At 45.4% G+C, this 22,893-nt stretch overlaps 1 protein-coding gene across 2 annotated transcripts; it reads left to right on the top strand.

Moving 5' to 3' along the window:
- Window positions 1–2,814: 2,814 nt before the first annotated feature.
- homer1b (homer scaffold protein 1b) lies at window positions 2,815–22,852 on the top strand. 2 transcript variants are annotated; one of them, XM_062451151.1, is made up of 9 exons: window positions 2,815–3,433; window positions 9,955–10,111; window positions 11,950–12,081; window positions 13,382–13,477; window positions 13,658–13,806; window positions 18,129–18,285; window positions 18,709–18,819; window positions 18,917–18,997; window positions 20,653–22,852. In XM_062451151.1, the coding sequence occupies exons 1-9, from the start codon at window positions 3,429–3,431 to the stop codon at window positions 20,842–20,844; spliced, it is 1,080 nt and encodes a 359-aa protein (XP_062307135.1). In that variant the 5' UTR covers window positions 2,815–3,428; the 3' UTR covers window positions 20,845–22,852. The 2 variants fall into 2 exon arrangements, with proteins under 2 accessions (XP_062307135.1, XP_062307134.1); XM_062451150.1 differs by lacking the exon at window positions 2,815–3,433 and having other exon boundaries at window positions 9,554–10,111.
- The last annotated feature ends 41 nt before the right edge of the window (window positions 22,853–22,893 follow it).

The following is a 22,893-nucleotide window of genomic DNA, read 5'->3' as shown; positions in this document are numbered from 1 at the left end:
CCAGGCTTCTTGCATACAAGAAGTGTGCAACACAATGCACTATAAAAACTTGCCTTGCTTAAACCACTATATCTACAGTTCAGGGACGTAAGTTGGATATCAGCTTTGGCAGGTACATCAATAGACTTGTGTTGTTATTACTTGTGTTGAAATAAGAAGGTCGGTAGGCCTATTATTTAGTAACTTCACTTAAGAAAACATTGTTTTCTTAGTCTACTTCAATTCTCACTTGCGTGCCAACACCTGGACTTCTATTAGCTATTATAGCAAGCACAGAAGAGATTTTACAAGCGTTGATTGGGATACTGCGTTTCTTTTTTCTGTGATTATCAATCTAAATGAATGTACTGACTAATAATAAGTTAAATTAAAGTAAATTGTTAACTCAAACTTTAAAAATTTTTAATGGGGCACAGCGCAGATTTATTTAGATTTTTTTAAAGGGTCTAGTGACGCCCCTGCATTCTCTACATTCTACATTCTCTGTAAACTTATGCACGCTCATATGTGAACACTTACACATACTCATATGAAATCACTTCCACATATATGAGGCACACTCATACTTACATTTACCAGTCTCATACACATACATCTGAAAAAGATTGCATATATATTGTTGAAAAACATCCATCCATCCATCATCTTCCGCTTATCCGGGGGTCGGGTCGCGGGGGCAGCAACCCAAGCAGGGAGGCCCAGACTTCCCTCTCCCCGGCCACTTCCACCAGCTCTTCCTGGGGGACCCCGAGGCATTCCCAGGCCAGCCGAGAGACATAGTTCCTCCAGCGTGTCCTGGGTCTTCCCCGGGGCCTCTTCCCAGTGTTGAAAAACATATACATTCATAATTGAATATGTTGCATATGATAACAAATTAAAAAACATTTACTGGCAAAAGTAGCTGCATGCAACAGGCAGGCAGCTCCCCCAGCTAATGACATTGACATGCAAAACTATTGTCTTCGTTATGAAACAACTGCAACTTACAGTACATGGAAGAAATTAACCAAGACAAAGGTAAGTGGGTAACTACACAGTCCTAATGTGAAGAACCAACATGAAGTTCTCTATCGTGGAGCTCTGCCCCATAGAAGAGCTCTGCTAGTGGTTTACCCCTCTGTGTGCATGCAGCCAATATCTGCTCTAACGGGAATAAGAGACGTCCTCCACAACTGAGCTGTCTCCATTGGAGACCTCAGAAGGGCACCTCTTCTCAGAAAAACTCATCAGTTTTCACAGTTCCCCATTGGCGGCATCCTGCAATGGGCCCTGAGGAGGGCTTAATGTGATGGTGGCAAGATAGACATCTCAACAAGGAAGCAACTGGCAGGTGCTTTCAGTCAGACATCAGTACAACAACTTGTAGCTTCTCAGTTATTTTCAGATTTTGACCCATGCTGAAGTTTTTGGGAGAATGGGCAGGGGGCTGCCACCCTCCTACATATGGCACCTGGAGTGGAAACATTTAAGCATCAGTTGATTGGCTCCGTACATGCAGAGTGGTAAACAAATAGGAGCAGAGCTCCTCTCTGGGGTTTTGCTCCACTCATAGAACTGGAGTTATCTCTCTGTTATGACGATGAATGACTAAGCCCTTTGACTATGCAACATATATCTATATCTACATCCATATGTATGTATGTATACATACATACATACATACATACATACATACATACATACATACATACATACTTACATACATGATCACATGGCGATTTCTTACACCGGTCTCGCACAATTACAGACAGCCTAAAAATCTTCTAGACAGACATTCAAATATTGAACTGCATGTCTATGTCCAGGAGGGGCCTTAGTCATATGTCCTGATACTAAACCTGATTTGCACGTCGTGCAAACATACAGATGGTCCTCTGAATACCGATTAATTAGATCTTAATGTATGTGCGTGAAGATGGGTGGGTTTGGAGAACACTGATCCAGATATCTTCACCTGGGGTGGAAAAGGGGTGGCAGGGGATGGGTGTAGGATAGCATGGAGGCGTGGACGGATGGTGTGACCCGATGCCACCATAAATTACCATAACATTGTAGTTTAAATAATGCCAACAATAATAATATTAATATTATTGAATGAAATGTATTTTAATGTAAAATACTCTATAATTTAGCATGGGGAGATTGGGGCACGTGTTTTTTGGATTCTTTCATGGATCCGCCAGTGTACCTGTGGACAGATTCAGTGGATCTGTTGGTTCCCCCACATGAATATTGAAGTCTACCAGTACGTACGTCACTCAGTCAGCGGTTAAATCATCCAATTCCTGTAGGAATGAGTGGAGGGTGAGGCTTAATAAATATTCGATTTTTATCATTACTAATAGTTAGAGGTCAAAATGTTTTTGAATAGACAAACAGACTAACAAACACAAGGGAAGACACTGGGGACTATGGGTGACAAAAAGTATGCATGAAATGTGTCTAACTAGGTTTATCTTTGAATGCAGGAATTTATGTGTGTTTGTGTGTGCGTATAGTGTATCACTTGGTTATATTTCTATCTGTCTGTTGGTTATATGTATGTGTCTGTCTGTTTATCTTACGGCGCTGGGAACCGGGCACTGCATGAAGTTTTATTTATTTATTTTTTCACTGAATGAAGTTGAAATTCTCCAGGTGTATTCTTGTGACGTCTCTGCAAATGGTGGTATCGTGACATTGGCACGAGCCGGCTGATGCACTGACAACGGTGGAAGAAGAGGGACCGTGGTTGGAGCAGAGTTAACTGCATTATCAGTTCTGGTTTTAAGTGGTCCATAAAGTCCTATTGTTGTTTGTGTCTGATTCCAAATCAATACGTCACTGTTACCCCAACACTGACGCTGTCCTCACCGCTTCTTACGAGGACGACACCAATGCCTCGCTTCGAGATTTGAGCCGTGACCGTGAGCTGGGGAAAATATGACCATCAATTGTTATGGTGACATCAGCATGAGCTCTGCAGGCAGGCAGCATTATTGGAGAGGTGTTCCTGTATGACCAGAGAGAGAGAGGGAGGGAGAGAGAGAGAGAGAGGCTGGAAAGGAGGCGTTATTTCAACTGGAATTGCGAGGGTGTTTTTTTAGACCAGCCAGTCCCCGGCTTGATCTATCTTACCAGCGAACATCAGTGGTAGAGTACTGCAGAACGCGCCTTCATCACTTGCAACGGCATCAGAAGGAAAACAGCTCAGAATCTTCCTGAAGCCTACTGTATGTTCGCTCTCTTGCCGCGCCGTAGGCAGAGATCCTAGTGGAAATGCGGCAACTCTGAATTCCAGCATAAGCAGCAAAGACGTAGCGGGTGAAACCTGTAATTTAGACAGGAAATTGGAGATAAATTACAGCCCAAGAACAGTTCTCAGCGGCGGCCAGGGATTTACGAACGGGATCCGTTTTTAAGAGCTTGTTTAGATATTTTCAGTAAAAATGGGGTAAGTGCAGTATTTTTACAAATATTTGATTATGGGATTTTCGTTATTCCTTCTGTTAGAATACCAACAGCCTGAATGCTGCACGTCTGACTTCAGGTTGGGCAACTATCAGAATCAAACAGGAGATAGAGACGATGTACGACTGCTCATAATGTTCACGTATGATGGATTGTTAGTGTGTGTGTTTGTGTGTGTGTGTGTGTGTGTGTGTGTGTGTGAGCGAGAAAGAGAAAGAGACAAGGTACACTGGCTGTCTTGATCCTGCATGTGGGCCTGTGCTGTACATTATTATATTGTCATCACGCACGCGCACAGTTAAACACACACACATACTGTGACACACACACTGAACATTCTATACTGTAGGAGAACGTCCACCTATCAAACTGTAGAACATCCTTCTCTTACACTGTAGAACATCCACATCTCACACTGTGGTACAGTCATCTCTCACGATGTCGAACATACACCTCCCACATTGTAGGACATCCACCTCTCATACTGAAATGTGGAACACCCACCTGTCATTATGCAGAACATCCACCTCTCATACTTTCTCACCCACGCCTCACGTTCTTCCACTCACACCCACGATCTTCCTCTCTTTCTCCATCAATCTATCTTCTCTCCCCTTGTCTCTCTATCTTTTTTCTCTCCATCCGCTATCAAGCCCTCAGTCCCACTCTTCTCATCTCTCTCTCTTTCTCCATCAATCTCTTCCTCAGACCACCCCTCCCTCCCTCCCTCCCTCTCTCTCTCTCTCTCTCTCTCTCTCTCTCTCTCTCTCTCTCTCTCTCTCTCTCTTTCTCTCCCCATGTCATTTTTTTAACTAAATTCCTCAGCTGAGTTGGTCGGTAACAAGAAACTGTAATGTGTGAGTGTGTGCATCTGTTTGTGTGTAGGCTAGGTGTGAGTACGTGTGTGAGGGAGTGAGGGAGTATGTGTATATGTGCGAGGTCAGATTCCCAGTAGGAGCAGCAGAAAACTCAGTGCCTCCAACAGTCATGACATAGAGTGTAGTCATATTTCATAAGTATTCTTACAGTGCCCTCCCACCACCACCCCACACACTCTCTCTCTCTCACTCAACAGACGTGGCACACGGTCATCATATACTGTGAGGAGGGAAAAATGTATCTTTAACCAGGATGAGACTGTCAGGCACCTTTTTAGCCAATGTCTTAGGTTACAAAGCCTTTTTCAGGTGTTGCAGGCATGGTGATATCTAGCTAGGCTAGCTAGGTTATATCAGTAGCCCTACAAGAGCAATATTCTTCAGTGTATGAGGCGTTTTCATTGCTGCTCTTCATGGAGGGTCCCAGGTACATAAGAGAATGTCATGCCTCCTGAACTATGTAATTGGTCAGGCAAAGATGGCAAGGATGTACAAGACAAGGAATAGGGTCATTCGATGCAAAGGCAGTGGTGCTGGGGGCTTGTCATGGCAAGGTTGCACATTGGGTTTTCGTATTGTAAGCTGGTTGGTAAGATTGAAGAGTTTATTACTGTGTGGGCGGAGAGAGTTGCCTTGTGCATAGTAAATTGCGAGGGGCACTACTGTTTAATTTATAACCAGGGGTGTTCATTTTCGTTTTTTCTTACACTGCATGAGATCCTGCATCAATGTGATAAAGTAGGTTTTCTAATGTCCAGAGTGGTGTAACTGGTAGGTACCTGTCAGTTTTGACTGCCCCACAAAAACTAAAATCTCTCAACACTCGAATCAAACTTCTCTCTGTCTTTCTGTCTGTCAACCATGTACACACACTATCTCCTTATGGATGTCACAACAGGGCTGTGTTTTGTATGGTGTGTGTGCTTTCTATGTTAGCTGTAGTACAGGTGTGTTATAGTTCCCAGTTCTGTCTCTTTCTCTCTCCCTCTCTGAATTAAATAAGAGCAGCTCTCCCCTGGCTACATTCTTTTGAATTAATTAAAGCTCAGGAGAGAGAGGGATGAGTTCAAGGGAGAGATGATGTTCACCTAGATTAGATTAGAACTTTATCCCTGAGGGGAAATTGTCACAAAAACTCAAATGTCCCCAATAAAATGTACATCAAAAGTATCAATATAAAATAATGCTATATACACAGTATTCACAGTATTTCCAACAACAGTATATAAAACAAAGAGCATGGCATATATCCTTTTTCCGGTGTGCAATGCCTACAAGTCAGGTCAGAACTAAGTGTAAGTGTACCCACTACACTGGTTCAAGGGCAGACCAACTCATTGTACAGTCTCATGGTGGCTGGTAGTACCTGAGGAATTCTGTTGAACATTTTGGCAGAATACGGCTGTTACTGAAGTGCTTCTATTCTCAGTCAGAATGTAGTGTAGTGGGTGTGTGGTGTTATCCATGACGGTCAATAGTTTGGCCACCATTCTCCTCACCATTCACCTCTTTGACAGTCAGGGCTGGTCCATCGCAATCTACTGCTCTGATGCTGCTTTCCCAGCAGACTACTGCAGAGATATGTTTGGCATGGACCTGCTAACTTCAAAGGACCTGAGCCTCCTCAGAAAGTAGGTTCTGACCCTTCTTGTACACGTTCCGGATGTTACCAGGTCCATTCCAGTCTATTGTCAAGGTATTGAATACAATGTAGTCACTACATTGCAGAGTTAATCAGGTTAATTATTTCACACATCAATCACATACATCCTCAGGCTTTGTGTGTGTGTGCGTGTATGTGTGTGCTTGTGTTTATTCCCATCAATCCGTCCATCCATCCATTGTTATCAATAATGCCCTTGAGGGTGTGTGAGTTGTGAGACCATGTGCTGGAGCTCAGGTGGGGGTGCTGTGAGATGTGCAGTGTGATTGGATGATAGGACAGGACAGCGTATCCAGGACTCCTGGAGAGGACTAGACCAAAACCCATTTACATGTCCTGGCCTGTTTGCACCCCTCTCTCTTTCTCTCCTACTACCCCCCCCCCCCCCCCCCTCTTGTCTTTGTTTCTCTTAGCATTCATGATGCCTTACATAAAGCGTCACACTCTGCATTCGAATGTCTTCCCCCCTCCCTCCCTCCCTCCTCTCTTTCTTTGCTCTCTGTCTACCTCCTCGCCCTACCATGACACCCCTATGGGTAGGCTACACCTCTACGTATCCTCCAACCTTTCTGCTGAAAGCTATACAGTTAACTATGCTATGGATACAGGTTAGAATGTTAGCTATCTGCTATTGTAGCAGATGAAGATGCTATCTAGAAACGGTGCTATTTAGTAGATGAAGATACTAGCCAGATGATGGCTACTGCTGGTTTCTAAATTCCAGGATCAACCCCACTAATCTCAGCTCAACTCAATTCACTGAACACTGACACATTATCTAGATTATAGCCAGGGTTGGCAATTTTGGGTTCCTGGCTGGAGATTCTGATGCCATGGGCTTAATCACGCATTTGTGCATGATTAATCACATGTACATATTTGAACTACATTTTCCATCAGGGTTTTTTTTTTAAAGGTTTTCAGTTTATATGTGACATCCATCCAGGGAAATTCATATTACTAGTATTAGACATACATGTAAATCAAATACAGGGAACATTGGTTCATTCACTAATGAAAGTCAGACATCAAAACTGTTTTTTTTATTGAATGATCATAATTTTAAAAGGCAATAACAAGTGTTTAAAAAAGAGGAGAATCAGACTGGTAGCAAAGACCTGAAATTAACAAAAAGACACAAACGAACACAAGAACCTATCCTACTCCAGACACATAACCAAGACATACACACACATCCCTGTTACCCCCCAAATTACACTCCATATCTTAATAAATTCATCTGAAATAATAAGAGTGGACAACTTTCTTGAAAACGTAGCTAGCTAGCTAGAAGTTGACATAGCTTAAGCTTATTCAAAACACATTTTATAGTTAGTTCATTACAAACACCTTGGGTTTGTTTAATTATTTAATAAAGCATTTGATAGCCCAGTCCCAGATTCCCAGTCACTTACCTTGGTTCATGCCAGATTAGTTGGAATGGTGCTGGCTTGCGAGTTTACCAAATAAACCAGGTTTATCAGTTAGTCGGAATCATTTTCAGTTAAAGCTCAATGACTATGGAAACTTAGGCTACAAAACCAACCTGGTCCAGGGCAGGATACCTGTCAGGCTAAACCTGTGTTGTTGCTTAACCAGATGCTCCCATAACACTGACCAAACAGAAAAACAACGATTTACCACAAACTTTCTGTCGTGCTGCCATATTTTACTTTATTAACCACTATCAGTCAAAAAATGTACATTTATAGAAAATCAACTTAAAAATGAACTAAACTAAATAAATAATACATTTAATAAATTAATAGTAAATAAATAGTTAACAGTACAATTGCAAAAAAAAGTAAAGAAAATACAATTTTAAAAAGACCAGAAATATATTGACAAATCCAAATGCATCTTACCTCTATTTTCCCAATACAAAAAGTGTATTGGTTAAGAGTCTATATTTAAAACATGTCAAAAAAGTTATCTTAGATGTGTTTATTGGGTGTATGGTTAATTAGTGAAATCTACTTTTCTATAATTGGCAGACAGACAGTATGCCTGTCTACTTGTATTCTGTCTGTCTATCTATCGGTCTGCCTATCTGTCTGTCTGCCTGTCTGGCTGAGTTAACTGCGTGAGAAGCTGAGTACAGCTGTGTGTGAACAACAGCAGGAGACTGTAATGACCTCAGTCCTCTCCACTACACACACACACACACACCCATACGCACACCCATACGCACACACCCATACGCACACACATACATACACGCACACACAGACACCCATACGCACACACACACACACATTCATACACACATAGTCCTCTCCACTACACACACAGAGACACCCATATACACACACATATAGACACCCACATACGAACACACACATACATAGACACCCATAGTCCACTACACACACACACACACCCAGACAAGCATATACACACAGACACCCATACACACACACACACATACAGTACACACAAACACAGTCCTCTCCACTGCAGACAAGGTCTGTTGATGATTATTCAAATTCACCCAGCAGGCCTTTCTAAGTAGCTTTGTGTGATACAGCCCTCATCATCTCTGATTCTCTCCCTTTTTCTCCACCCAATGTTTCTACCCTTTCTTCCACTTCTCCTCCCCTCCCTCCCTCTTCCTCTCTCCACCCCCACCCTCACCCCCACCTCACCTCTTCCTCTCTCCACCCCCACCCTCACCCCCACCTCACCCCTCCCTCTTCCTCTCTCCACCCCCACCCTCACCCCCACCTCACCCCTCCCTCTTCCTCTCTCCACCCCCACCCTCACCCCCACCTCACCCCTCCCTCTGACTTAGTTAATCATACAGGAGAGTTCCTGCTGGTGGATTATAATATTCATTTATACAGAGAGGCTTTGATGTCTCCTGCCACCCCTCTCCACACTCTGCCCCCCCCCCCCCATCTTCAGTGCAGTGTAAGCATTTATACTGCTCCTCTATGCTTTCCACTAGCTTGCTACATCCCACCATGTCCTCCTATATCTCTGCGTGTATGTAGTGCAGAGCAGGGCATGTGACAGAGCATGTGTGTGTGTGTGTGTGTCAGAGATCTGGGTGTGTGTAGGAGGGGGGGGGGGCACTGACCTCACACACAGGTCTCAATGTTGTCACACTTGATGATTGTATTGATAAACAAACACACATGCTACACATGCATGCATGCACACACACCACGAACACATGCACACTCTTGCTGTGCTAGTTTTATTATATGATGTTAGTGAAGGACCACATTTAGTATTTAATCAGTAATGGTACATGCTGGATCTGTGTGTGTGTGTGGGGGGAGAGTTTAAGCCTTGGGGTTGTGTTTTAGCTTAGTGTGCCCTAATCTCTATATATAGCCTGTAGGACCCTCTCTCTCTCCTCCCTCACCCTCACCCTCTCCAACTATCACCCCACCCCACATTCCCACGGAGCTGCACTACCTTACACAGCTCTAATACAGTAGAGGAGAGGGGTAGCAGGCATGATCAGAGGGGACAGGAGAGAAACAGACTGAGAGAGAAATAAAAGTTTTTGAGAAAGCAGAGAGAGAGAGAGAGAGAGAGAGAGAGAGAGAGAGAGAGAGAGAGAGAGAGAGAGAGAGAGAGAGAGAGAGAGAGAGAGAGAGAGAGGGAATGACGTAGAGTTCAAGGCTTAGTATAAAGTGTATTTTTAGCATTGTCAAGTGTGTGTGTGCTGGGCAGGCATGTTGTGAGAGAGTATGTGGTTGTTTGTGTGGCTTTGTGCGTGTACAGTAAGTTCTAAGTTCATGGACACCAGCTGTGAGTTTATGGACAGTGGAAGTGAGCGTTAGGCCACGCCCTCTTTCCCCTAATCATGGATGGCGTTAGCAGCAAGCTGGTGATGAAGTTACCTGGGCGACCGCACTCTCTGGCCGCCGGCAATGGCGTGGTGGGGGGTTTTGGGGAGGCGGTGGTGCTCAGACACAAAGAGGTTCACCACTTCTTCCTGGTTCCCTTCAGGGAACAACCGATATTCAGCACGCGGGCGCACGTCTTCCAGATCGACCCGAGCACCAAAAGGAACTGGATGCCCTCCAGCAAGCACGCCGTCACCGTCTCCTACTTTTACGACAGCACCCGGAATGTCTACCGGATCATTAGCTTGGACGGCACCAAGGTACGCTACTGCCTCTTTTTTTTGCACTCCTGTCATGCTCCCTCCGCCCTGGGGAGAGACGAATCAAACTTACCTTATGAGATGCTTAACATCAGGCTGGACAGCACCAGTTCATCCATGTCTAGTGCTGCATGAGTTGGAACTGGTTTTGTTGAAGTAAATGCAATGGAACAGCTCTGAGACCAATCAAAATACGTTTAACGTGCTAACAGCACAGGACAGCCCTGGTCTGGACTGAGTTAGTCATAACGCAGAGGTGTGTGTGTGTGAGGAGGAAAGAGGAGAAGGATGAGGAGAAGAGAGCACTGGGGAGAGGGGGCCGTGATGGCCAGTGAAACCCAAGACCGACTTCTCTCTATCTCTCTCTCTCTAACACCCTCGCCCGCACACACGCCCACTCACACACGCCCACACACACCCACAACCACACAGTCACAGCCCAGACTAGGGTCGGTGTCGACCTGGGAAACTGAGGTGCAGTAGAATGAGGCCATCCCTGTTGCTGTGCTCTCATTGTCAGGGGAGACCATGCCATGGTGATCATACTCTCACTCATCAAATGCCTACTCATCAATACCATGACGTAACTACCACAGCACACACACATTCTCTGTTTCTCTCACACACACACGCACACAAACACACGCACATACACACTTTAACGCACGTACACACTTTAACACACGCTCTCACACACACACTGTCACACATACACTCATGCACACACACATGCTGTACACACATACCTCTTAGTGCCTTTGCCAACCTACTGTAATCACACTGTATTGATAAGGTTCAAAACCAGACCACAGTTCAGTGACAGTAACAATCAATGTATAGCCAATCATTTGTTTTTATATTACTGTTTTATGCAATTGATAACACATATTTTTGAAAGCAGGGCTCACAACTTACATTAGTGTAACACAATTCACAAAACCATACACCCAAAGTTCAAAACACCTCCAATATCCTGCAAAATGAAGCACTGCATTCAAAACTACTAAAACACAAGATGAAACTTTTGCACCAAATGGCACACACCATTCATATTGCCAGAAATGTGTTCGACCAACAACACACCTTTGGGCTTGATCAAAAGTACTATAAGTGAGCGTTGTCATAATAGTGGTTCTTATGCAGAGAATTCTGCCACGATAGATTGTTGCAGAATGTTTACAGAAATATGTGCAGAAACACTGTTGAAACAAAACCTTTTTATTTTTCCCCACAACAAATTACTGCAACATACTGTATGCACAGCACATTCAGTATACAGGACAGTTGTGTGAACCAAAAATATGTTCTATGACAAAGCTATGTTAAATCCGAGAAAAAACCCCCAGAGTAAAAACATATTTTTCTTTACAAGCTCCACTCTGTATACCTCTCACTCTTTCTCCCACTCTCACCCTCCCTCTACCTCTTCCTTTGGCTGCAATGTTGGCTTCCATTGTAGTGGTAAAAAAGTACTCACCTGTTGTCTTTTTATAGCGCTTACATTCTGATTTATGAGTCAACAATTTAGAAATTAGGTCAGATTCCTGTGTCTTATGTAGAGAACCGTGTGCAGTGTGTTGCAAAAAGTGCCGTGATGAATTGCAAATTGGGTGCAAAGCAGAACCTTTATTTACAGTTTTGCAGACTTGAGCTAAGGTTTTGCTCTCTGATAATTATGCTTTGTGTGTCATTTTAATGTGTTAGCAATTGAAAAAACTGTAAATGTGGTTGTGACTGTACACGCGGTATTCCAGTGTAATGAGTGTTTGTGTGTGTATGTACACTCAGTGATTCAGTATAATGTGTGTGTGTGTTTGTGTGGGTCTGTGCTCCTCTAGGCCATCATCAACAGTACCATCAGTCCCAACATGACGTTCACCAAGACCTCACAGAAGTTTGGTCAGTGGGCCGACAGCAGAGCCAACACAGTCTATGGGCTGGGCTTTTCTACTGAACACCACCTAGCTAAGGTACACCTCTCTTTCTGTATCTCTCTGTCTCTCTGTCTACATATCCATCCACCTATATGTCTGTCTGTCTATCCTCTCTATCTATACTCTCCTTTGTCCATCTTTATTTCTCCTTTTCTTGTTAGCCTAAGGCTAACAAGGCATTGTGTGTGTGTGTGTGGTGTATGTGTACACACACATATACACGCACACATACTCACACGATGAGAGATATGTGTGATAGAAGAGTCTAGAATGTTAATAATGGTCTGACACTTGCGTCTCCCACCAGACAGGAGGACAGGCAGATAGGTAAACAGGCAGACAGACAGGCAGACACAGATAGGCAGGTGGGCTGGCAAAGAGACAGACAATATCTCATTCACGAGTTCAGTCATCACACCATAGATTGCATAGATAGCTTTTATTGAAGCAGAGCTGGTAGCAGATCCAAGATCGATGGTGGAGAAGGCTGGTAGCAGAGCCGAGCCTGGAGCGGTTGGTGGAGGCCGGTATCAGAGCCGGGCCTGGTGTCCGGGCATGGACTCGGGGTGTGGCGGAGAGTCCTAATGGGTCACGGCCGATCAGCAGCTCAAGCAGATCCCCTGGGAAGCCTGGATAGATGACAGGGAGAAGCAGAGAAGAAAGGGAAGGGTGGGAGGATGACCACAACATGCTAGCACAGGGACCAGAGGAATGGAAGATACTTTATACAGAACTCTTAATTGACCAAGGGGAGTTTGGTCGCATTCTTCCGTGCTGGGTTGATGCGTATTAGTTTGATTGGAGAAGGAGGAGTCTTGGTGTGTCCACCTTCCTCCCGAACTTTAGTTAACCCTTTCAGGCCTAACTCCATCTATTGAAATAGCATGTGAGGACTGTATTGTATTCATGCTGCCTGCTCATAACAGCAGCCTTCTCCAGCCTACCACTGCTTATTACAACATGACACAAGTCACCATGCTGAGTGTGTGTGTGAGTTTGTGTGCGTGTGTTTGTGTGTTAAGTGTCTGGGAGAGAGTGTGTGTATGTATGTGTTGTTGTCACTCTCTGTGACCTATATAGCTCACATTACCACTGATGTATTATGGGATGGGACCCTCATTCCAGTGCCCTACCAGTCGCTGCCAGCAACCACCTTGCCTTAGCACTAACCAACTATGGCACACTGTGTGCCTACATATGTGTGTTTGTGTGTGCCTGTGTGTGTATGTGTGCATTTATTTGCAATAAAGAGACTACTTCACTCATAACAAACACAAAGGTAGTTGTGAAGCTGACATGTGACCTGACTTGACCCTTGACCTCTGTCCCTCTCCAGTTTGCAGAGAAGTTTGCAGAGTACAAGGAGGCTGCGCGCCTAGCGAAGGAGAAGAGCCTGGATGGAAAGATGGAGCTGGCGACATCGCCCTCCCAGGTATTTATCTGTCTGTCTGTCTGTCTCCCTGCCTGTCTGTCTGTCTTCCTGCCTGTCTGTCTGTCTGTCTGTCTGTCTGTCTGCTAGCCTGCTAGTTTGTCTGTTTGTCCTTTTGTTATTATGGTCTGGGTTGACGTCTTACATCTGTGTTACAACTTCCTGTCTACGTTTGGCCTCTAGGAGTCTCCTGTTGACCTTTCGTCACCGCTGACCCCTGTTACCCCACCTACCATGGAAAACATTAATGGCACAGATGACCTCTGTGAAATCACACTGCCCTCTGAGCCACGCCCAGAACCTGCACAAAATGCACTGGCGTTTGCACACAGGTAATACACACACGCACACACAGAAACACACACACACACACACACACTGAACCAACATGATTTAACGCTTCTGATTGTTTGAAATCGTAAGTTGTCTCTTTTAACCTAATGTTTGTGTGTGTATGTGTGTGTGTGCAAAAAGATGCATGTATTTGTCGACAAGGCCCTGTCTCCTTGTTTCCTCTCATCTCTCTTAATCCGACTCCTGTCTTCCTTCTCCTGTTTTTCTGCCCTCTCTCCTAACTCTGCTTCTCTCTTGGTTTTTGTTTTTGTAGGGGCCAGTGCAAGGCCTTTCAGCTGTGCTCTTTCTGACTGCGCTGCTCACCAACAGACACAGTTAGCACTGCTGCTCACCTGTCTGACCAGTCTAACACAGTTAGCACTGTAACATTCTCCACACTAAGCAGGGTCTGTTCCTCTGAAGTTGTTTAAAAGTCGCCTGTTTACTTTGTTGTGTTGACTGGAGTTGGGAGGAAGGACGTCACAGTGATGATGTTACAGTTTAATGACAGTTTAACGAGCTAGTATGATACAAGTATCATACTATGGATACAAGTATCATACTATATTATATTTCGTATATTTTGTATATCTATGTGTTAAGGTGTATGAGTGCATTACTCAGCATGGTTCATACAGGGTCTTTTTTTGTCCGGTTCTAGTGTGGCCTGTTAACGCATCTTAAACCATGTGAACTTTCTGCTTCATGGTGAGGAGTGTAGAATACCAATACCCAGACACACATTACCCTATCACTGATCTGTACCCAGACACACATTACCCTATCACTGACCTGTACCCAGACACACATTACCCTATCTCAGACCTGTACCCAGACACACATTACCCTATCACTGATCTGTACCCAGACAGACATTACCCTATCACTGACCTGTACCCAGACACACATTACCGTATCTCAGACCTGTACCCAGACACACATTACCCTATCACTGACCTGTACCCAGACACACATTACCCTATCTCAGACCTGTACCCAGACACACATTACCCTATCACTGACCTGTACCCAGACACACATTACCCTATCTCTGACCTGTACCCAGACTTTAGCCTATCACTGAACTGAATCCAGGCACACATTACCCTATCACTGACCTGGACAGACATTATCACTGACCTGTCCACGAACACACATGACCCTATCACATGTATTGTTCCTGGATGATGTTTGGTGTGTGCGCATGTGTTCTGAGCATGTGTTCGGCTCTGTGGCATGTTGTTAATGGTTTATACAAGCTGCAGTTATGTCCCTGCAGTTCTCACGTCAGTATTATGGAGCATAGTCACAGATGTTATACTGATACATGTATTATATTAAAAATGTGTGATTCAGCAGCAGATATCTTGAGTGTGTGACTGTTGTAGTCATTCTCCTCTGTGAGGCTGTGAGGTTTTGCCCCACAAGGTGTCGAGGAGGCATTTATATAACTCTTATACAACGCAGAAGAGTAGGAGGATGAGAGAGACCGAGAGAGGGAGGGAGAGTGTGGTAGTGAGAATGCGTGTGTTGGAGTCGGAGAGCAGAAGAGTGCGTTTGGGAGAGAGAAGGGGAGGAGAGAAAGGGAGAGAGAGAGTGTGTGTGTGTGTGTGAGAGAGAGAGAGAGAGAGAGAGAGAGAGAGAGAGAGAGAGAGAGAGAGAGAGAGAGAGAGAGAGAGAGAGGAAGAGGAAGAGAGTGTTACAGATGGAGAGGCGTAGTGAGAGGGAGGACTGTGGGCTGCAGTGTGTTAGCAAGCTATGAGTCACTGACACCTCCGAATGCAGATAAACAGCACCAGAGTACTGTTGTTGCCAGATTGTAGTAAGGTTGTGTATGTACACACTTCTTATGCTATCTCCAGAGAGCAATGACCATTCTCCTCATGTTTGCCTTTGTGTAGCTGTAACCTGCCCAGTAACACATTCCTCTAACTGTGGTGAACATCAATTAAACATGTTAATAATCTGTCCATGTATTATTGGTTGTTTTTTTTAGCACTTAGTTATGTTTTTTTGTTCTACGTAACCATGTTGGTACTCTGGTTTGACTTTAAGATATCTGCAGGTGTGTGTGGGTGTGTGTGTGGGTGTGTATGTCAGTGTGTGTGTGCAGTTTTGCTCACTTCTTTGGTGTAAATCTGCTGATGTAGGTAGAATCGATGCATATGTGGGAAAGCGACCTGACCCCCTCAACTCTGTCACACACACACATATACACTAGGAAACATACCTCCTTCCAGAGACACACATACACACACACAAACTCTCTCACTCACACACTCACACTCCCTATTATACACACACACACACACACACAGTGCCTTGTGAGCTGGCATCTTACTGGTCCTGTGTGTCTGTGGTGTGATACTGAGAGCGTCGCAACAGCCACCCCCACCCCTTACCCCCTACTCCCCCAAGAATGACAGACATGGAATTTCAGAAGCAGTCATGTTTTATTGACAACTTCCAGATTTAGATACACACATACTCTTTCACACACACACACACACACACGCACACACACAATAAAGGTGCGTTAAAACTCTTACACACTGGCCTTCACACTCAGTAGGTGGCAGTGTGGTTTATCCATCTTCTTGGCAGAGTGGTGGGGTTCCCTGCAGCTCCAGGAGTGTTTGGAAGATTTCTAGAAGGCTGTCTTGCATGAGCATGGTTACCTGGTTGCCTACATTGCTGATGTGTGTGGTACAACAGGCATGGTAGGCAGGGATGATGCCAGGGCTTGACGTGAAGGAAGGTGTAGTTGTGTGCTGGGGTGGATAAGCAAAGTCACCGATGATGTCATTCATAGATCCAGGACGTCATTGTCGAGTAGGTCTCTGTTGTCATGGTGATCACACACACTTTAGTGTACAACTCTGGGATGGTGTTGAGAGGCAGGAGCACACTCTCACACGTTTACATGGACAGACACCCACACACACACCGATATGCACACGAAGACTTATGAATGAGAACTTCAGTGAAGTAGCAAAGTTAACCCAGTGAATGGTCATCACAGTAGTGCTACAAGGACATGCTGTATCTTATGCTGGGGTCAACGGTCAGGAAAACAATCTGTCAGAGTTGTTCTTCCTGGAGTCTGAGAACCATCAGAGCAATCACCAGCTTCTCCCAACACTCCTGACACTACCAACACTCTCACAGACACACATACACACACACAAGAAACACACAACCCTAAACCTTCCGGTACTGGACCATCTATTACTGACATAGTTAACACACAACAAACAGTTATCCTCAAATGTACATAGTAAGCATGATTATATGAATCCCAACCTATTCCACATTGAGTGTAACTCACTCGCTAAATGCTCTAATTCTCAGAAAACAGCAGATTTGGTTGACAGAATACGTTTTTAGTCAAACAATAAATAGAAAACTGTTCACTTACCATTCTACCTCTCTCTCCTCTGTCTCTCCATCTCTCTCTCTGTGTGTGTGTGTGTGTGTGTGTCTCTCTCTATATCTCTCTGTCAAGCTTTATCCATTTATCTATCCTCTTTTCTCCGCCTTGCTCTCCTCTCTTCTCCATTTCATCATCTTGGTGGTTCTCTCTGTCTTGTCTCGGTGTGGGTATGTAAGGTTTTTACTCTGGTTTCGTGGTGACAGCCTTGCGGTGGGTGTGTGTGTAGGAAGATGTGTTGTCTCCTGTGACTGCGTCACTCACACACTCACACTTACATACAGGCTCACTGACATCCATGCAGGGGTTGGTTGGGTTGTGTAAGAGGCGACGTGGGAGTGAATTAGATCTCCTCGGTGTGTATGGAGTGGGCGTTAGCCCATGGTGGAGATGCCTTTGAGAGAGGCTGAGAGAACGTGTGTATTGTAACACTGACGCTGCAGAGCAATACCATTGTGTGTGTGTGTGTGTGTACGTGAGCGTATGTGGTTATGTGTGTGTGTGTGTTCACAATCGCTCATTCTCTTACCCTCTTTTTCTTTCAGTCTACCTCTTCCTTTATTTCTCACTCTCCCACACAGACCTTTATTTCCCTCTCTATACCTCCCTCTCTCTTCTCTGTGTGTGGCCGAGATTAGAGTGTCAGATTCAGTCAGTCAGACCTGGGCTATAATCTGAGATTAGGTCCAGAGTGCAGACAGATGCTCAGACTGCCGAGCTGCTCAGTGGTCTTCTCATGGTCTAATCTAAGCGTATTTGTGTTATTTCCTCTCTCCTCCTCTCCTCTCCTCTCCACCTCACCTCCCTCCATCTCTCTCTCTCTCCCTCCCCCCCTCTCCCTCTCCCCATCTCCCCCCCTCTCCTTTCCCCATCGCCCCTCATCCCCCTCAGCCCCACCATGACTAAGCACTGGGAGGCGGAGCTGGAGGCGTTGAAGGGAAACAACGCCAAGCTGACGGCAGCTCTGCTGGAGTCCACAGCCAACGTGAAGCAGTGGAAGCAGCAGCTGTCAGCCTACCAGGAAGAGGCTGAGAGACTGCACAAACGGGTAAGGTGTGGGGGGAGGAGGGGGGATGGGTGGGGGGTGGGTGGGTGGGGGGTGGGTGGGGGGGGCTAGGGAGAGGAAGAGAAAAGCTGTACAGCATGAGCACATTTACATTTAGCAGACGCTCTTATCCAGAGCGACTTACAGTAAGTACAGGGACATTCCCCCGAGGCAAGTAGGGTGAAGTGCCTTGCCCAAGGACACAACTTGGCATGACCGGGAATCGAACTGGCAAACTTTGGAGTACTAGCCCGATTCCCTCACCGCTCAGCCATCTGACTCCTGAGTAGGCGCAAGGAGAGATGAGCAGGGGTGAGGGTGAAGAGGAGCGAGGAGGGAAAGGAGGGGTTAAAGAGAGTTACGGAACGGTGAGGAGGGGTGAGCGTGAGGAGGGACGTTCCCAACCCAGGTTCTCTCTAACTGCAGGTGACTGAGCTAGAGTGCCAGAACATCCAGACTCCAGTCATCAAAGCCCAGAAAACAGAACTGAATGAAACCATTGAGGAGCTGGAGAATTCACTGAGGGACAAAGAGGAGGTTAGTGTCTGTGTTCATGTGTTGGTGTGTGTGCGTGTGTGTTTGTGTGTGCATGCTTGTGACCGTTTTGTTCTAATCGCTCGAACCCATCTTTCAGGAAATGGAACGGTTGAAAGAGGAGGTAGAGAATGTGAACGACCTGCTGGAACAGAAAGACTCCCTTATACAGAAACTGGAGGTGAGATTTCCCGTTTCACACCATCTGGACCAAACACCAATATTTGGCTATTTATTATTCACAATGGCCAATCAGCATGCTCTGATCTATTACATGCCAGTCAGCATGCTGTGATATGACATAACGTAGGTCTATCCATGACTGACAGCCACCACTGGCTGACATGTTCTTAACAAAATGTTATTGGTTAGAAGATGATCCAATCATCTGTTTTTGCAACTACCAATGAGAGTGCCCTTTGGCATTCCTTCAGATTCCAGACTCCAGAGAACAGAAATAAACCTGAGGATAACCAGACTTCCTCATCAGAGAAACCATGTGTTATCGGGCAGTCACACTGGTAGCGGTGCGTCAGGATGTTGAGTAACAATGTATTGTCTATAAAAACGTAGGGTTGGGCAAAGAACCAAGGGGCAGCAAAGAGCAGTGAGCGAGTTTTTTCTCTGTTGTGACTTGACCATGACGTATGCGGCTTTCTTTTTGGAGATCTCAGTGTTATGGTGTGTGTAGATATTGGTTCTGTGGAATGAGAGATCCGGTCTGGTTGTGGTGGATATGTGTAATGAATAGACATGGAGGATTGTCTTCTTTCTTTCCTGGAATGGAAGTTCTATGAGCCCTGTCGACAGATGGAGGGCAAGGAAAGGCCTCTGTAGCAAACGTTTCCTACAGGAATACCTCCATGAACTTTCTCAGGTGGGCCAGGTATGGGTGTTATTGCGGCTCAATCTATTTTCGAGATCTGAGAGCCTTGTTTTCCTTGGACAGTGCTATACAGGTGGACTCCAGGGCTAATAGTTTGGTCTCCACATTGTTTTTGATTTTTACACTTCTTGAATTGTTGGTTTGTACCAGTTGAGGTTGTTCGGTCAGTAGAGAATAGTCCTATATTTTAGGATTAGACATATATTTTGGTTTGCCCGTGATCCTAGTAGCCCATTCCATCATCTTGAATATTGTCATGGGTGAGCTCATCTGCAAGCTGCCTTTGTTTTTTAGACTTTAAGCATGCGTTTGCTTAGGTTAACTCTGGTGATAACGTGTAAGTCATCATCAGACATTCCACCTCTCCAGAATCTCACACATGTTGATAGTGGCCCCTTGATCCCCGGAAATTCCAGACAATATCCTGGAAATTGATTATTATTCAGAGCAAGACGGCAACTGACATGCGTAGCAAGAAAGTGACAAAGAGAGCATATTGATTGGTCTCTCTTTGTGCTAAGACACCTGTCGGTGCTACCACAGGGGATGCTACCTCCCTGTAATTCGTCTTTACTGTGTGGGGATGTCTGTATTATTCAATTTTAGACTTGATTAATACAGAGCTTTCCTGGTCTGGGAGTGGAACCAAAAGTCCGCTATGTAATACTTTTTCATGTGATTACCGAGACTTCATCCAAATCGCTATTCTGACTAATTTGAAAAAGACAACGCAAACTAGAACCCTGTTGGCTAACGAATGTAGCTCGTTAGCTGTCTTACAGCACATAACTTACAAGTTCATCAACACCCACACAGGGGGTTGAGCTCATGAGCAACAGAGCGTCGTAAAGCATTGAATGCCTCCTCCACCGCCTGTGGGATTGCCCCATTACACCAACATCTCACTCTCTAGCAAAATGTCCCCCGCTAACGATCCCTCCCTCTTCCAGGAGACAGAGCTGCGAGGGCGGGTATTGGAGGAGCAGCTGGTTGGAGCTGAACAGCGATTGGAGGAGAGTCAGGAGGATCAGGAGAGTTTCAGGAAGTCCCTGCGAACGCTGCTGGAGCTGCTCGATGGGAAGATCTTTGAGCTGACGGAGCTGAGAGACACCTTGGCCAGGCTGATAGAGGAGGGCAGCTAGAGACAGTGCCCCCTGTGGATCTGGAGGCCATAGTTTACGATATGACATACTCTACGCACATTACGGAGCCAAAACCCCTCCTCTCCCTGCTGCCCCCCAGCTTGGCAACCTAGTAAATCACACACTTGAGAGCCCTGGACTGGATCAAATACATACGTTTAGAATGTATTTGAGGTGTGTTTGATTTAGGTCAGATTTTGTCCTTATGGAACTATTCAATTGGTTTGGTTGTCTTGAAATGACCAAGTCAACTGCACCTCAGTCACAGAGCCACTATATAATCACACTGCCCTACCATGGTACTGCTCAGGTCCCCACAGAGGGCAGCTACACTGGAAAGTGGCTTCCAAATACGCCACTGTCCCCCCAGCCCCCTTAGCCTCCAGCCCAGCCCACACATCAGTTCATAAATGTCTAATCCCCTAAACGAGCCCTCTGATTGGCTGGCACTTTAACTGATCTCCTGGCCACAGACCAATAAGAGAGCTGGATGTAGTTTGTGCCTGCGATGGGTTTGGGCATCATCATCATCAGCCAGGGAACTATGCCTCTGCAGCACCACCTACTGTCAGAACACAGGAACTACACCACAGCTGGCATGAGGAGTAAACCACACACCACTGCTCTGCCCCTCTGAGCAGGAACAGGGGCAGTCATACGAAACGTAATTACCATCAAACTTGTAGAACACCAGCTGTCAAAGGCAGTGATGCCGGCAGAGTAGCGTGTAGGGAACAGGACTGGGTGGTCAAAAGCTACTACGCTAGCTCAGCCTAGTTTAGCACCATGCTATCTGAGCCTAGCTTTGGTGAGGCCAGCATCATGCTATCTTAGTCTATCTTTTGTGAGGCTAACAGCATGCTAGCTTAGCTTCGGTGAAGCCAGCAGCACGCTAGCTGAGCCTAGCTTCGGTAAGACTAGGAGCAAGCTGGTTCTGAAGCAGCCTTCCTGCTCTGAGACGCTGTATACACCTGGAGTGACCTAATCGTTGCTACGCACAGCATCACATCCCCACTCCGGCTTCTGGACAGAGAAAGGCTTCTAGGAGTTAAAGTTCTGTTTACAAAAATGAAACTAGAAAGGAACAAACATTTTTGTTCTCCTCTAGAGATGGATATGATGAGTTTGACAGTTGTAGGATCTTCCAGAAGTCTTTTAATCCCACCAGCGAATCCTACTCAGTAATATGAGGAGCTGCAGCAAACTCCCATTCTCCTCCTCATGGAGAGCACACACCCTGTCTTCCTGCCAAGCTCCAGGTGGTGTGTGTATGTGTTGAGTCTATGTGTATGGAGCTGAACTATTGAAGTGGCTGCATTGCTATACATCTTTCAATGAAGTTGATACTCTATGAGATGAGTTATTCTCCTAGTAGTGTGTGTGTGTGTGTGTGTGTGTATGGAAGCCTTCCACCGCGTGTGTGCACACACACACACACACTGACTGAGCAATACCAGATGTTTTCTAGAAGACATTTCAATCTAAATATCAGGTACTTCATTTCTCAGTAAACAGGAAGACTGCAGCTCTTGGGCCCTCGCTGTTCTCCTCGCCCCCCCCCCCCCCCCCCCCCCCCAGTGTGTGTGTGTGTAGTGTGTGTCTGGGCAGCGGACTTTTGCTCAGCTTAGGCTGCCCCTCCAGGAAACACACCCAGCCCAACACACAACACTGCTGGGTTCTAGACTTTTATACAGGTGTTGATATACTATGTAACGTAGGTACACCACTGTTCTCTGACTGTTCAGTTGGACTGAAAACACAACAGAGGATCCTTCCATGCTGTGAGGGGACACAGACAACTAGAAGGATATTCTACAACGTGGATGAGCTTGATCTTGTTAACCATGAGGTGATGTGAACAGATCTGTTTGTACAGAAGCAGACAATCTGTTCATTCACCTGTTTTTGTAACTTCTGGTATATAATGTAGTAATTGTTACTGTGTAAAGGTATGAGAAGACTGGCAATATTTTTGACTGTTTAAAGTAATTTTGAATTCATAATTATGCTATCAAAGAGGTATCTCAGGAGCAGGATGCTGGCTAGGTG

This window comes from Osmerus eperlanus, chromosome 25 (assembly GCF_963692335.1).
Source record: "Osmerus eperlanus chromosome 25, fOsmEpe2.1, whole genome shotgun sequence".
NCBI classification, from domain to species: Eukaryota; Metazoa; Chordata; class Actinopteri; order Osmeriformes; family Osmeridae; genus Osmerus; species Osmerus eperlanus.
Note: the sequence above shows the minus strand (reverse complement) of the source record. Positions and strands in the feature narration are given on the sequence as shown.